The 15,952-nt window shown below is 34.0% G+C and overlaps 1 protein-coding gene across 1 annotated transcript in view; it reads left to right on the forward strand.

Moving 5' to 3' along the window:
• LOC102810020 (metabotropic glutamate receptor 8-like) overlaps positions 1 to 15,952 on the forward strand; it is a 48,214-nt gene that overhangs the window by 12,814 nt on the left and 19,448 nt on the right. The window contains exon 2 of the mRNA XM_085508554.1: positions 11,030 to 11,345. Coding sequence (XP_085364680.1) covers positions 11,030 to 11,345 — 316 coding nt within the window. The remainder of the gene's footprint in view (positions 1 to 11,029; positions 11,346 to 15,952) is intronic.

A 15,952-nucleotide genomic window follows, 5' to 3' on the forward strand; every position in this document is an offset into this window, starting at 1 on the left:
GCCGAGTGGCTCGTTGAACATCGCGGCTCACACTTTGCCGTAAGATCTGTGCTAAGTCGGATAAACCAACCTGGTACTACAACTACTATTTTCAGTTTGTTTCCGTCCTTACTCTTTATTTAGTAATCATTTTGTAATAACATAGATGTGATTGCCAGTACAAGATCACCCGATGTTACAATGATATACATTTAATATTGCATTCGTATTACAGCCATTATAATACACACTAACATAAACCAAAGGCTAATTACTCATTATAACTCAGCTAGCTTTGTATATCAACATGGTAATGACTACAAGTCAACTCCAGTTGCCATGGCAGCAATCAAACTTACTACAGATGATAGATAATTTCTATTGCTTAATTGTTGCCACATGCTGCGATAATGAACACTTTTCTCCTGACACAAATGTCTGACTATAATGAGTTCAAAGTCTAACCAAAACCCCGGCACGTCTTTCATTTATTAGAATGTATTTAGATGCATGTGTGCAAGAAAAAAAAGAATGACAAACCTCATACGCATGCGCATAAATATATATATTTATGATAATTCTGAACGTTGCTACAATTATCGTCTTCACGTCGGAAGTTTTCTAAAGAAAGCGTGATGAAGTAGGTATATCCCATCATTCCCCAGTAATATGAACGTATGTGTCCCTGCGTGTATGATTGTTACCTGTGTACTTGTATGGTTGATACATACTGACTGTATGGTCAATAGACGTGTGAATGTGAATTGTATGGTTGATAGATGTGTGATAGAATGGTTGATAGATATGTAATGGTATGGTTGATAAATGTGTAATTGTATGGTTGATAGATATGTGATTACATGATTGGTGTGATGGTATGGTTAATAGATCTGTGATTACATGGTTGATAGATATGTGATGGTATTGTTAATGTGTGATTGTATGGTTGATAGATGTGTAATGGTATGGTTGATAGATATGCGATTACATGATTGATAGATATGTAATTGTATGGTTAATAGATGTGTGACGGTATGGTTGGTAGATGTGTGAATATATGGTTGATAGATGTGTGATTACATGATGGATAGATATGTGATTGTATGTTAATAGATGGGTGATGGTATGGTTGATAAATGTGTAATGGTATGGTTGATGAATATGTAATTGTATGGTTGATATATATATGTGATGGTGTGGTTAATAGATGTGTGACGTGATGGTTGATAGATGTGTGATAGAATGGTTGATAGATATGTAATGGTATGGTTAATAGATGTGCGATTATATGGTTGATAGATATGTGATGGTATGGTTAATAGATTTGTGATGGTATGGTTGATAAATGTGTAATGGTATGGTTGATAGATATGTAATTGTATGGTCAATAGATATGCGACGGTATGGTTGATAGATGTGTGATAGAATGGTTGATAGATATGTAATGGTATGGTTGATAGATGTGTAGAGGTATGGTTGATAAATGTGTAATGGTATGGTTGATAAATGTGTAATGGTATGGTTGATAATTGTGTAATTGTATGGTTGATAGATGTGTGATATAATGGTTGATAGATTTGTGTTTGTGTGGTTGGTAGATATGTGTTTGTATGGTTGATATATATGTGACTGTATGGTTGGTAGATGTGTAATTGTATGGTTGGTAGATGTGTAATTGTATGGTTGATAGATGTGTAATTGTATGGTTGATATATATGTGACAGTATGGTTGGTAGATGTGTGTTTGTATGGTTGGTTGTTCCATGTATGTTTGTCTAATTGGTTCCTGTGTGCAGATTTATTTAACAGTCATGTGCATATGAGGTTCATACCCGTGTGCTTGTTACATGTGTTTTGTGAGAGGCTCGTGTGTAGATACATAGGTCTTAGCATTTTCAGTTGTAGCACGTTATTCGTAGGAGAGATATCAATTGTTTATGTGGTTGCTGCACGGATCAGATGCTTTGTGTTTCTATACTAGTATGTATCCCTGTAAAGTATATAAATTCATTCAGTCGCCAATTTCCGTTTCTCCATTTGTTCAGTATTATTCGAACAGTCCGAGCAAATATTCACAATCCGCGATTTTCCAAATTGAAACTTCTGCTTACGCCGGTCACGCGAACGAGTAGTATCACTTCCATATTATTGCTCGGGGCAAAGCTTGTTTTACACTAATTAGCGACACGTGTATATTTCTGTCCCGTTATACACAGTCGTATTTTAAGGCGATGGTCGCAGCTGTCTTCGATAGATGTCGGTCAGAGGAGAACACTCGATACTTATATCATCTTGCTCATTTATAGTAAACTTCGAGAAGTCGTGCAGATCTTAAACGTATAATTAGGGAGAATATAAGATTTTAGCATTCTAGATTCGGGGGATGTTCACGTACTAGGATTATTCCTTTAGAGTGTTTAATGACGCGTGGAGCGGTAAGCCCGATATAACTACACTAATCCAGTTGTCGCCTTAATATCCGTTGCCCGATTTCCAGGCATGCATGCTAAGTAGTCTTTTCATCAGAGCGTAGCTTCATGCGATATTACTATTGGCTAGAAGAAAACGGTCTCAAGGTCATCTATAAAATTTGAACTTGGTAATTATGATTCGGCTGATTGCATGCGTATTTTCTCCGTTGATACACCGTGTCGTGTGTCGTTGTCACTCTATCCTTATCCTCATACATTTGTATGTAAAAAACTGTATGCACGTTCATGTTTTGTACAACTTGCGGCTGTATGAACATAATAACATTATTTTCTCCCTGTAGCAATAATTTCTCCCGTCGAATAAATCATTTCTTTAATAATATTTTTAGCTTTTTTTAATCTTATCATCCTCTTCCAATAAAAGCCTTTTTTTCTCTAGAAAAATGAGTTCATTGTGTGGGTGATAAATCTTGGCTATATTATCACACAATTGCTTTTTTATTCCCGAAAGAGGGGAATTAAGGAATGCTATTAATTTAATCCTGTGTAGAAAGAATTGAATATTGTTGTGCATTAGAAATATGTGATCCAATCTGCCAAATTAATCCCCCCATTTACCTTAATGGCGATCCTAATGCTCAGTAGATTCTTCCTTACTTGTCTTATTAGAGAACACTCCACATAATATAGTCAAGCAATTCGTCTTAATTTTTAGTACATCCGTTTCATTCTTAAAAAACGTCCAAATCACTGCGAACGGTGCACTCGGCAAATTAATTCAGCAGTGCCCGATTCTTCATTAAGTCCCTATCGCCTCTGTGGAAACGACCCAAATAAATTGTAATACGGGTAATACAGTGGTAATCTGAAATAGGGAAAATATGCATGTAATTGGCGTCCTCTGGTTAACCGCTATTCCCTAAGCAATTATACATCGCTTTAATTCGGGGGTTTCATCATATGAAGGTTAGAAAGCTTAAATCTGTTCGTACACGTGGAATGATTCCTTGTTACTGAGGGCGAATCTTGTAATGCTCAATCCACGGTTTAAATTAGAAGTAACTTAACGTGAATGCCAGTGTCTTCAACACTGCAACAAATGAAAGGCAAATCCCCCCAAAACTTGACACAATCACGCAAAATAACAGTCTGCAATATCCATGGCGTTGAATACGTGATTATATAGGTTGCCCTCATACATTATGTTTGATATGCCACTAGCAAAAAAACGGAGCTATCACGTTGAAGCGGCGAGACACATTCGGCAACGGAAAACAGCATAGTTACCAAATTCTTAGGGACGGACATCCGAGTATTTTTACCGCCTGCCAACTGTCATGGTGAAAACAAAGGCCGAAAACTCTCGGGAAATTGTGCAACATATATAAATTTGGTCGCTCAGGAAAGCCGCAAAGCGACTTTAGCTGGTTTCACCGGCTCTTCGATCGGCGATCCACAGCAGCTAGCGCATGAGTCCATAGAAATATCTGGTGCACTAGTGAGTCACATGCGATTTTCTTAAATAACGACAGAATTTGGATTACAAAATTAAGATTCTTGGTAACAAATTGATCTTTTTTCATGAATGTGATAACGAACGAACATACATAAATTACAACACTTAATATATTCATAAGAGGCGTTTTAAAAATAGACCGATTACCTACATATCTTGTGTCTACATGTTACTTGAGCAATCTTTTTCACCTGACAGCATCCCCCAACAACCGAGACTACGGCCATATCAACCATTCTCAAAAGAAGAATTTTATTTCTCGATATGAAGATAAAAATACCATTACGTGAAAAAACTGGATATTGCTCACATAGATAAATTATGACCAAGTCATGTGACCTTCTTAATTACACACAAACTTGAATATAATTCCCATGGATATATTGGGGTTACGCTATTTCTGCTATTTCTGCTAACTGGAAAGTGTCCGCGTGAATTTGGTAGATTATTAGCTTGAAATGTGATCTTGCTAATTATGTGATTATCTAATTCCAAGAAATCGATACTGAGTTATTCCGAGAACATCCATGAAGAGATTTAAATAAACTATTAGCTTGTCGCGTGATCTTATCAATTATTCATCTAATTTTCTACTAATTTGTTATTGTCCACACGGATGAACAAATTCGGATTGACTATTAGATGGTCGCGTGGCCCATGTACTTAGTGATAATATTAGATCTTAAGTTTTTTTTTCCTGTCATTTCTGTGACTCATAACAAGGCAGTAATGCTTCAAGTGCAATAAGTGCTAACGATTAACTCTGATCGGCATCCAGGTATTTTTCTTTAGTTTCAATACAAATTGTACGCCGTTTGTGTATTTCAGAGTGTGGTATAATGTTTTTGCAAAGTTTACGTGGAACATGCTCCAGCATGATAGCACTGCCTTTGTGTGTCATATGTGCTGCGCGTTTTTGTTTTTGTTTCTGTTTTATTTTGTTAGTATGTGACGAACTGTGTAAATTATATTAAACGTAAAGCAAACTCAGAGGTTACACATTGAATTTGAGGAATTGAATATACATTTTGTCGAAAGGCAATCAGCAGAGAGTGTCTTCATAAGAAAAATATTCGATTCAACGGCATACTACAGTTTAGTTACATCCCAGAAAATAGCAACTAAAACGGATCGACAACATTCAAAAATGGGGAATGTACCCATGAATCGTGTTCATACAAAGGTATTTTATTTACAGCACGTTTCTCATAAAATTACAGTTGGATATGTAATACGTACAAGTTAGAGTTTTATATTAATTAAAAGAATAATTAATATGACATTTATATAAAACTTGTCAAGCATTGTCACTATAGAAAATTTAGGTAAAAAATAGTCTAACAATAAGATCGTATGGCATGAGGAAATAGGTAGACGTGTAATTAATATAATCACTGGGGTGTTTCAAATGTAACATTAGTTAATTAGCAATGTAATTGTAAATAGAAAAGGAAAATATAGTTTTTCTTTAAAAGTAAACCACTCAAGCATAGTCACTATAGAAACATTTGGAAAATAAAAAAGCAAAACAATACGATCTTATTCTATAAAGAGATGGAGTACTTTGAATCTAACTCTAAATATTGGAGATTATTTTTGTATTTAGCGATGTAATTATGAATAGTATAAATTCGTCTAATCATTAATTACATCATGTGGCCAGGTAGTTCCGCCCAAAACAGTCACGGCACAATATGTCAGTCTTTCACAATTGTGTTTCACGATCGAGTGCTTGTATAGTGCTGTATTTGTGTACATTCAGACAGGTTGGTTAGTTATTATAACTTCTTAGATTTTTAAGTCCTGGTAGTATTGGAAAAATAAATAGCCAGATAAAAAGTCATGTGACTGGTCTTTAATTAATCTCTGCCAAATCTGTGCATGTTTTCAATGCTTCTTTTAAAACAAGATACACATGTTCCTCATAGCGTTCGATTTGACGGTTTTAGTGCGTATGTGCTCACATGTTTATGGATAATATAGCCGGTGTTCATTTGCGATTGTTTTGGGCTTTCACCATGACAACTATTCTATTCAACTAAATCACTGGCGTATTTTGTAATATCTCATTACATCGCAATACTTTCGTTAATTAACACTTAAATTGTTAACGAAAGAAATGAGCATGATATCAATTCTGTTGTATATGTATTGAACATTTCTATTTCTTTGAAATTTGCAAAAACAATAATGAAAACATTTTTATGAAAGTATTTTCTTAATAACAAATTAATTAAAACAATGCTACAAACTTCATAAATATACAATTGACTGCGCATAGGAAATGTGGTCACAGATAAAGCACTTACACTTCACAGTTGTCATTGACCATTTTGTTCTAGAGTCCCGTGACAGTATGACAGTGGAGTGCGCGGTACATTGTCTGATATTTCACAGTAGATTGGTAGATTAGTTAGGTGCCCGTCTGTTTACCGTGAAAATGCGTATTATAGTGGCCGTGATTTCGAATCTTGCCTTGCGTGTTATGTGTTCGTAATACGTCTTAATTGATACATAAGGATTAAAATTACATTTACATAAAGTTGTGCGAGTGTTGTTGCTGTAGAACTCGCGATTTAATTATGAAACGTGTGATTTGTACACATACAACTACTATAATATTGATTGATGTGACAAGTTATGGGGTGTTTTAAACTGTAGATTTGAATAACTATATGGAATACTTTCGTTAAATAATACCACAAGTTTAGTGTGTTGTGAACAGAATTGAGTAAGTGTGTAACGCATTCTGATCAATGAATTCTGATGTATATCACGTAGTCAAGTTGGTTGAGCAATTTAAGTCCATATTGGTGGAAACTCAGCTTTGGACTATTTGTTTTTTCGAAATATATAATGTAACAATAAATGTGTTAATCAAACATTTGGTTAGAAATTTGTTGATATGTATACAGTTTCAAAAAAATAGTTTTCATAAAAAGAGTAAAGTTATTTAAATGTCGGTTAAATACATAACTTTTCATTCATGTATTCTAAAAATGCAACGTCTTGAAAATGCGCAATAGTGTTTCTGCCTTTCCTGGGAATCTATTCAATACCAGTGATCATAAATAAACTTTTTGAGATACAGGTATCGTACCAACGTGCGAAGGATCAACACTTATCTGTCGGGCAAGGTAGTCGTATCCATAGAAAACAAGGCAACGTCCTTAGCAACCAACCAAAAAACATTTTGGGAGAACAAAAACATAACTGAAACTACACTAGTGTTAAGATGCTAGTTTGATGCCTATCAAACTATAGAAGCCAGTTTAGAATCACATATTTTCATATTTTGTTGACCAATGAATCTAATCTATAGTAACAATATGTTTTGGGGTGTAGCCATAGTAATTATTGGCATATTCATAGCAACATGGTTCATCAGCCTAATGGCTGCTTGTAACTAATTATCATGGTGTCCTTGTCCATTGATACACGTGACAGGTTTAATAATTGGAAACATCAACATCTGCTTCCGAGTAACAGAGTCAATGGCACTGGCATGTAAATGTGCAAACTCACAGGGGCTCTGTGTGACCCGCATTGCGCACACGCCCCAAAGTCTAGGTCAGCATATATCTCCCCCGTTAAGCATTATCAGAACAACAATTTGCATTGACATCAAATCACAGTTGGAACCCAAAATAACGAACACACATTTGTGTGGCTGCCTTATAATTATGGAACAGTAACCCCTAGCAACAATGGTGTTATCCGTGTTACTATAAGCGACTCCGAATAGAATGTGCGCATCTATGTTGTAACAACGTGTGTCTGATAAGGTCGGTACTTTTGTGTACCGTATGAACCGCTGGGTTAACTGTTTGCTGAGTGTGCAGATGGGAAATTGTCCTATTCTTAAATTTGAACAGTACGTTATAGAAAATTTGAATAACCAATGTGACGCAACATTGATGTGTTTGCTGTTTATCGTACTATATTGTTCCAGTGGACACATTTCGATTACCAGATTCGAATAAGTAATGAAATAAGTAGTATTAGTTGTATATTGCATATAGTATTAATTATTACATATATATTGCAGAATTGACAGAGGCATGTAAATTACACAAATAATGAATAAATTCGTTGTTACGAGTAATATAAAATAGTGTCTACGTCATACAACTATTACATTGAAATAGTTTGACAATATGTTCCACTTACGTGTTGTAGAGTCTATGTCTTTTTTTTTTAAATGTGAAAGATCTAAATTCGGCTGTACAATAACATTGTTGATTACAATTTGAATGTCGCACATATTTTAAATAAGATATTATTCATCATAAACACTTAATAAGTGGATACGTATGTTTGTAATATTTGCATTCAAAGCGACAGCTCCGACATCTGTCTCTTCCGGATTGTCTAAGTATAAATTGCAAGCACGAGTTGCGATGGTGTATACCAGTGCATGTTACCACTGACACATACGCCACGCTTGGACTACGTGACAAGTTTGCGTAACCATTTTCATATCATACTAACAGCGTGTAAATTCAGTCTGCTTTCCTAGCTCCAAAGGTTCGGTATAACACAAGCACATATGGGCCTTAACAGAGGTTCAACCAAAGTCGTAATTCTCGAATAATCTAAATGGTTTAAAGGTCTCCGTGTCGGTATATCGGGCCTTTTTTGGGTGGTCACCCCGGGCAGAACTCCGACTGGTGCGCTATCTACCGTTTATGTGCTATAACGACTGTGCAGCTGGCGATCGATTGATTATTGTTACCGTAGCGTCAAGGAGAAAACGTCTATAACACGCAGTCCAAACGTCGTGTTTTCCATGATTTCTGGGAGGCTACGCATTGATTGAAATTCCGATGTTTATTTTAAAACTCGAAAACATATTGTGTCCATAAAATCATAATAAAATTAAATTAAATTAAATTAAAAATAATAAACCCCATGGCTTGAAACTAATAACAAGTAATTCATAAGAATTCTGTCTTTAACAAAGATGGGACAAAAGAGATTAGAAAATACCGATAAAATTGACATTAAAACATTTACACGGATAAGCAAGTACTTTAAACACGCCCGCAAACATTTATATTGTCAACGTATCCTTGTGTTCTCGTACTCGTGCTTTTTTTATTTTGTTCAACTCAATATTCATTTAACTGGGAGTTTCAGTGACCACGCATTGCTTGTGTAAAGGAAAGATTATACATTCGTTTCACCCAAATTGAAATAATGCCCCCTCATCCTCGTCCGCCAACATTTTTATTCCGTGATTACGAAATGCGTAAACTGACTTCACACTATAGTTATCGTACATTTGTTGGTTAGTTTGTACAGTAAGTTTTGAATTTAGCATGAAAATAAGATTAAATCCATTTCAGACTATAATTTATGCAGTTTCTAACCACAGACATATACTGACAAGGTGACCATTAATCATGTATTGATTATTACCGATATAAATGTCATGCAATCCTTCTACACTCTCCCGATACGCACAGTCTCAGTTTGTTGTTCGTACTTTTAACAGGAAGGATTTTTATTCAACAAGAGATATGGTAATTTCTCTTTACATCACAATTAAACCAGTATTAGATTAGAATCAGTTTTAGAATAGATCAAAGTTGTCTGAAAATTTCTTTCCAGGAAATAGGTGTATATATACAAAGTGAATAAGTCGGTCGTTTTCACTAATCAGTTTTCCACCTACGCGAACTGTCACGTTTTTCGTTTGATTACACCGATTCAGTCGATTGATGAACTCCGAGCGCAAAAGATAAACATGAACTAATCTACACTGGTGTCTGTACATAACTTCACAAAACACTTGAAAATAGTATGGACAATTCAAACACACGCGTAGTGATTGAAATAACTTGTAGTACACATATGTTTACCAGTGTTCGCTGTAAGAATAAAAGGGCCGCTTGAATACAAGTGTGCATAATGAGTGGATAGCAACACTGCAATACACCGTACCTTTCTATAAATCACGCCCTCTGAAAACGAGTTTTTTTCTATGACGTAACTAGATGGACGGTACGCCGTTGATTTCGTTGATATTATTCTGATATCCAGTCGCCCGTAAATAAAGCGTCCTGGTCTTATTTCATCTACTGTAAATAGCGAACGACCACACAACCAACCAGAGTTGCCAATTTAAACCAAATCACTTACACCCAGCTACTACGTCATTTAGACGTCACATGCGAGACTCGTCACTGGAGGGCGGTGTGTATTCATTTTCATCACGCTTTTCGTGCATGTGATTTCAAAAAACATCAGTCGTTTCAAGGTACAAAATAACAGCTTATTTCATCCGACATGCTACGGTGACGATAAATCAGGCGATGCGAGATGTTAATACAAGTTTAAGTGAATGGTGTTTTATGTATAGAGAACTGAAACATGTTTTGATTGTAATCAGCGGTCTTATCTCTCGATCCCATTTAGTAATACAATTTATATACATCTCCCGTGTGTACGGATCGTGAGCAACTTTTAAAGAATCGTTGATACTGGGTCGTGGACTGTCTCGTGACGACATAAATTATTCACATCATATAATAATATTGTAAAAACAGAAAGAAACACAAAGTCACTAAGTTGGAGAACCCACATTGTACTCGGGTATTTTGACACAGGCATAATTATATATCTATGATCGAATATCGTGGTTAGAAAGAATTTACTTCTGGCTTTAAAAAAATCGTGTATTGTACTTTTACAAACAATATTAATATATGTGTGAATTTATTCACAAAATTGCTCGATATCAAAACAGGCAAAACCGACTGAAACTCTGTTCGTTCTTGTCCTTATAGCCTGAGTGTACACGCAGCAAATTTGAATATTCATTCTAACTATCTTTGTTGTGTGATATTTTTCCAGTGAAAAATATTGAAATATTATTCAACATTTGTCTGAAACTGATTAAAATCCGATGCGAAAAATAAAATCTAATTTTGTTTATCCTTTTTTTAATTGGGATACTTCATTTGTTTTTCGAAGAGTGGGGATAACAAAAGATGTCGATGTACCCAAAAAAAATATGGCGATTCATTTTTAAAAATCCGATTGATGCTATGTCATCCATTTCAATAATAATAATAATCATCGTTTTCTTACTCAACAGATTAGTTACTGGTCAACAAGTCCCGATTTGAGTAATAGGGAACGCTTCGAGTATTTTTCCCGAACAGTTCCGTCTGACTTTTACCAAGCCGGTGCGATGATTGAAATTATTCTCCACTTCAACTGGACGTACATTTCAATTGTGCACGAGGATTCCAACTACGGAGTACAGGGCATATCTGCGTTTACTGAGCTGGCCAGAGAATATGGCATATGTATTGCACTGACTGAGAAGTTTCCAAAAGACCAGGGTCAAGGAAACGAAGACACGTACGACAAAATTGTGAAGAATTTGTTAGAGAAACAAAGCGCCAGAGGTTTGTACATAAGAAAATCTATTAACGCGTAAAACTGAAAAAATACGTATTAACACAATATTCCCGACAAAGCGACCATGTTCTGTCAAACCATAGCCTGGCCCATGATACTTTTCAATGAAACACACCATATAAGAAAAAACGGAATTGTGCATAAAATTCTGTCGTGTGATATTAAGAGTACACGTGACCGGCGTTGTGTTAATTCTACCATATTTAATTAATCAAAGAAAGCTTAGAAAGAACTCCCGTGTGCTGAGAGTATTGAAGACACATTAAAAATTACTTCAAAATTACTTGTACATGAGATATTGATAGAAAAGTTGAAAACTAATTATGTACATCAGGTAACTAATATGAACAGAACAGAACAAAAAAATTAGGAATTATTATGCTAATTAGAGAATTAATATGAACAAATTTTAACCCAAAATTAATCAGGCCTGTATATTGTCCTAGAGCATTTATGTACCAAATTTTATTCAAATGTGATGATCAGTAATTGAGATATCAGTGTTAATTAATTATGTTAATTAGGAGATTAACAAGCATAAATATTTACCAAAAACTAATTGGGTTTCTGCATAGTTCTCTTTAAAAGTTTCATTAAAATCCAATTTGTGGTTCTTTATATATCAGTGGAACATTATGCAAATTAGGTAATTAATATCCAATTAAAACTAATTAGGTCTCTGCATAATCCTAGAAGATCTATGTAGCAAGTCTCATTGAAATATTATGATTACTACTTGATATATCAAAAGCTGAAAATTAATTAATTATGCAAATTAGATAATTAATATGTACTCATATTACCTTAAAAACTATCAGGTTTGTGCAGTGTCCTATGACATCTATGTACCAAGTGTCATTGAAATGTGATGATTACTACTTGAAATATCAAAAGCTGAAAATTAATTAATTATGCAAATTAGCTAATTAATATATACTGATATTAGCCTAAAACTATCAGGTCTGTGCAGTGTCCTATGATGTCTCTGTACCAAATTTCATTGAAATGTGATGATTACTACTTGAAATATCAGAAGCTGAAAATTAATTAATTATGCAAATTAGGTAATTAATATGTACTCGTATTACCTTAAAAACTATCAGGTCTGTGCAGTGTCCTATGACATCTATGTACCAAGTGTCATTGAAATGTGATGATTACTACTTGAAATATCAAAAGCTGAAAATTAATTAATTATGCAAATTAGGTAATTAATATGTACTCATATTACCTTAAAAACTATCAGGTCTGTGCAGTGTCCTATGACATCTATGTACCAAGTTTCACTGAAATGTGATGATTACTACTTGAAATATCAAAAGCTGAAAATTAATTAATTATGCTAATTAGGTAATTAATATCTACTGATATTACCTTAAAAACTATCAGGTCTGTGCAGTGTCCTATGATATCTATGTACCAAGTGTCATTGAAATGTGATGATTACTACTTGAAATATCAAAAGCTGAAAATTAATTAATTATGCAAATTAGGTAATTAATATGTACTCATATTACCTTAAAAACTATCAGGTCTGTGCAGTGTCCTATGACATCTATGTACCAAGTTTCATTGAAATGTGATGATTACTACTTGAAATATCAAAAGCTGAAAATTAATTAATTATGCTAATTAGGTAATTAATATCTACTGATATTACCCGAAAAACTATCAGGTCTGTGCAGTGTCCTATGACATCTATGTACCAAATTTCATTGAAATGTGATGATTACTACTTGAAATATCAAAAGCTGAAATATAATTAATTATGCTAATTAGGTAATTAATATGTACTCGTATTACCCTAAAAACTATTAGGTCTGTGCAGTGTCCTATGACATCTATGTACCAAGTGTCATTGAAATGTGATGATTAGTACTTGAAATATCAAAAGCTGAAAATTAATTAATTATGCAAATTAGGTAATTAATATGTACTCACATTACCCTAAAAACTATCAGGTCTGTGCAGTGTCCTATGACATCTATGTACCAAGTTTCATTGAAATGTGACAATTACTACTTGAAATATCAAAAGCTGAAAATTAATTAATTATGCTAATTAGGTAATTAATATCTACTGATATTACCCTAAAAACTTTCAGGTTTGTGCAGTGTCCTATGATGTCTATGTACCAAATTTCATTGAAATGTGATGATTACTACTTGAAATATCAGAAGCTGAAAATTAATTAATTATGCAAATTAGGTAATTAATATGTACTCGTATTACCTTAAAAACTATCAGGTCTGTGCAGTGTCCTATGACATCTATGTACCAAGTGTCATTGAAATGTGATGATTACTACTTGAAATATCAAAAGCTGAAAATTAATTAATTATGCAAATTAGGTAATTAATATGTACTCATATTACCTTAAAAACTATCAGGTCTGTGCAGTGTCCTATGACATCTATGTACCAAGTTTCATTGAAATGTGATGATTACTACTTGAAATATCAAAAGCTGAAAATTAATTAATTATGCTAATTAGGTAATTAATATCTACTGATATTACCCGAAAAACTATCAGGTCTGTGCAGTGTCCTATGACATCTATGTACCAAGTGTCATTGAAATGTGATGATTACTACTTGAAATATCAAAAGCTGAAAATTAATTAATTATGCTAATTAGGTAATTAATATCTACTGATATTACCCGAAAAACTATCAGGTCTGTGCAGTGTCCTATGACATCTATGTACCAAATTTCATTGAAATGTGATGATTACTACTTGAAATATCAAAATCTGAAATATAATTAATTATGCTAATTAGGTAATTAATATGTACTCGTATTACCCTAAAAACTATCAGGTCTGTGCAGTGTCCTATGACATCTATGTACCAAGTGTCATTGAAATGTGATGATTAGTACTTGAAATATCAAAAGCTTAAAATTAATTAATTATGCAAATTAGGTAATTAATATGTACTCATATTACCCTAAAAACTATCAGGTCTGTGCAGTGTCCTATGACATCTATGTACCAAGTGTCATTGAAATGTGATGATTACTACTTGAAATATCAAAAGCTGAAAATTAATTAATTATGTTAATTAGGTAATTAATATCTACTGATATTACCCGAAAAACTATCAGGTCTGTGCAGTGTCCTATGACATCTATGTACCAAATTTCATTGAAATGTGATGATTACTACTTGAAATATCAAAAGCTGAAATATAATTAATTATGCTAATTAGGTAATTAATATGTACTCGTATTACCCTAAAAACTATCAGGTCTGTGCAGTGTCCTATGACATCTATGTACCAAGTGTCGTTGAAATGTGATGATTAGTACTTGAAATATCAAAAGCTGAAAATTAATTAATTATGCAAATTAGGTAATTAATATGTACTCATATTACCCTAAAAACTATCAGGTCTGTGCAGTGTCCTATGACATCTATGTACCAAGTTTCATTGAAATGTGACAATTACTACTTGAAATATCAAAAGCTGAAAATTAATTAATTATGCTAATTAGGTAATTAATATCTACTGATATTACCCTAAAAACTTTCAGGTTTGTGCAGTGTCCTATGACATCTATGTACCAAGTTTTATTGAAATGTGATGATTAGTACTTGAGATATCAGTGGAAAAGCCAAAAATTGATTAATCATTATGCAAATTAGGTAATTAATATTGCACAGATTTTTACCCAAAACTAATCAAATCTGCGCATTAGTTTGGAGCATCTGTGTGCCAAGTTTCATCAAAATCCAATGAGTGGTTCTTTAGATATCAGTGGAACAGTCATGAAACAGCAAAAAATCAGCTAATTATCATGCAAATTAGGTAATTAATATGCATGAATTTTTACCAAAACCTAATCAAATCTGCGCATTGGTCCAGAGCATCTATGCACCAAGTTTCATCAAAAACTGCTGTATGGTTCTTGAGATATCAGTGGAACAGACGGACACACATACACACACACACACATACAGACAAACTAACTGCAAAGACTCCCTTTTTGTGCTTCGCACACGGGAGTCAAAAACAATAAATAATATATTACAATACTATACACCCGAAATAGAGGAAACCGCAGTCGCTATGTAGTACTGGATTAGTCTAAGATAAAATGAGATAGGATAGGGTTACAACAATTTGCATATTTGAAATACGCCAAGTGTCACCTGAGTACTAACAGTCGCAATGTTAGTTGCCGAACATCTTCGTACATATTAACACAATGCTCGAGTAAATTAAAGTAGATAACATTTTTTTTGTATATTTACACAGTGTGTATGTAGGTCAACCAGAACTACGTGCTCAACAAATACTACTATAATATTATTCTACATAAGCAGCCTAACGTCTCAATAGTTAACAGCGAGAATAACTATTTACACTAAACATACCATGAGAATTGTTACCATCGGTTGCGGACAATGATTACAATGTCGATACGGTCTTTTCAATATTGCATGTATGATTGCTTCAAGTGCTCTCTCCACACGCAACGCACTGCATTCTTACATGGGATTACATCATACACCGGTACTTGCATTACACAACAACAATACCCACGCCATTATTATATTCCAGGTGGATAACATACAATTCAGACACTGCAT

Source organism: Saccoglossus kowalevskii, chromosome 15, assembly GCF_978046115.1.
Source record: "Saccoglossus kowalevskii chromosome 15, keSacKowa6.1, whole genome shotgun sequence".
Classification (NCBI taxonomy): domain Eukaryota; kingdom Metazoa; phylum Hemichordata; class Enteropneusta; family Harrimaniidae; genus Saccoglossus; species Saccoglossus kowalevskii.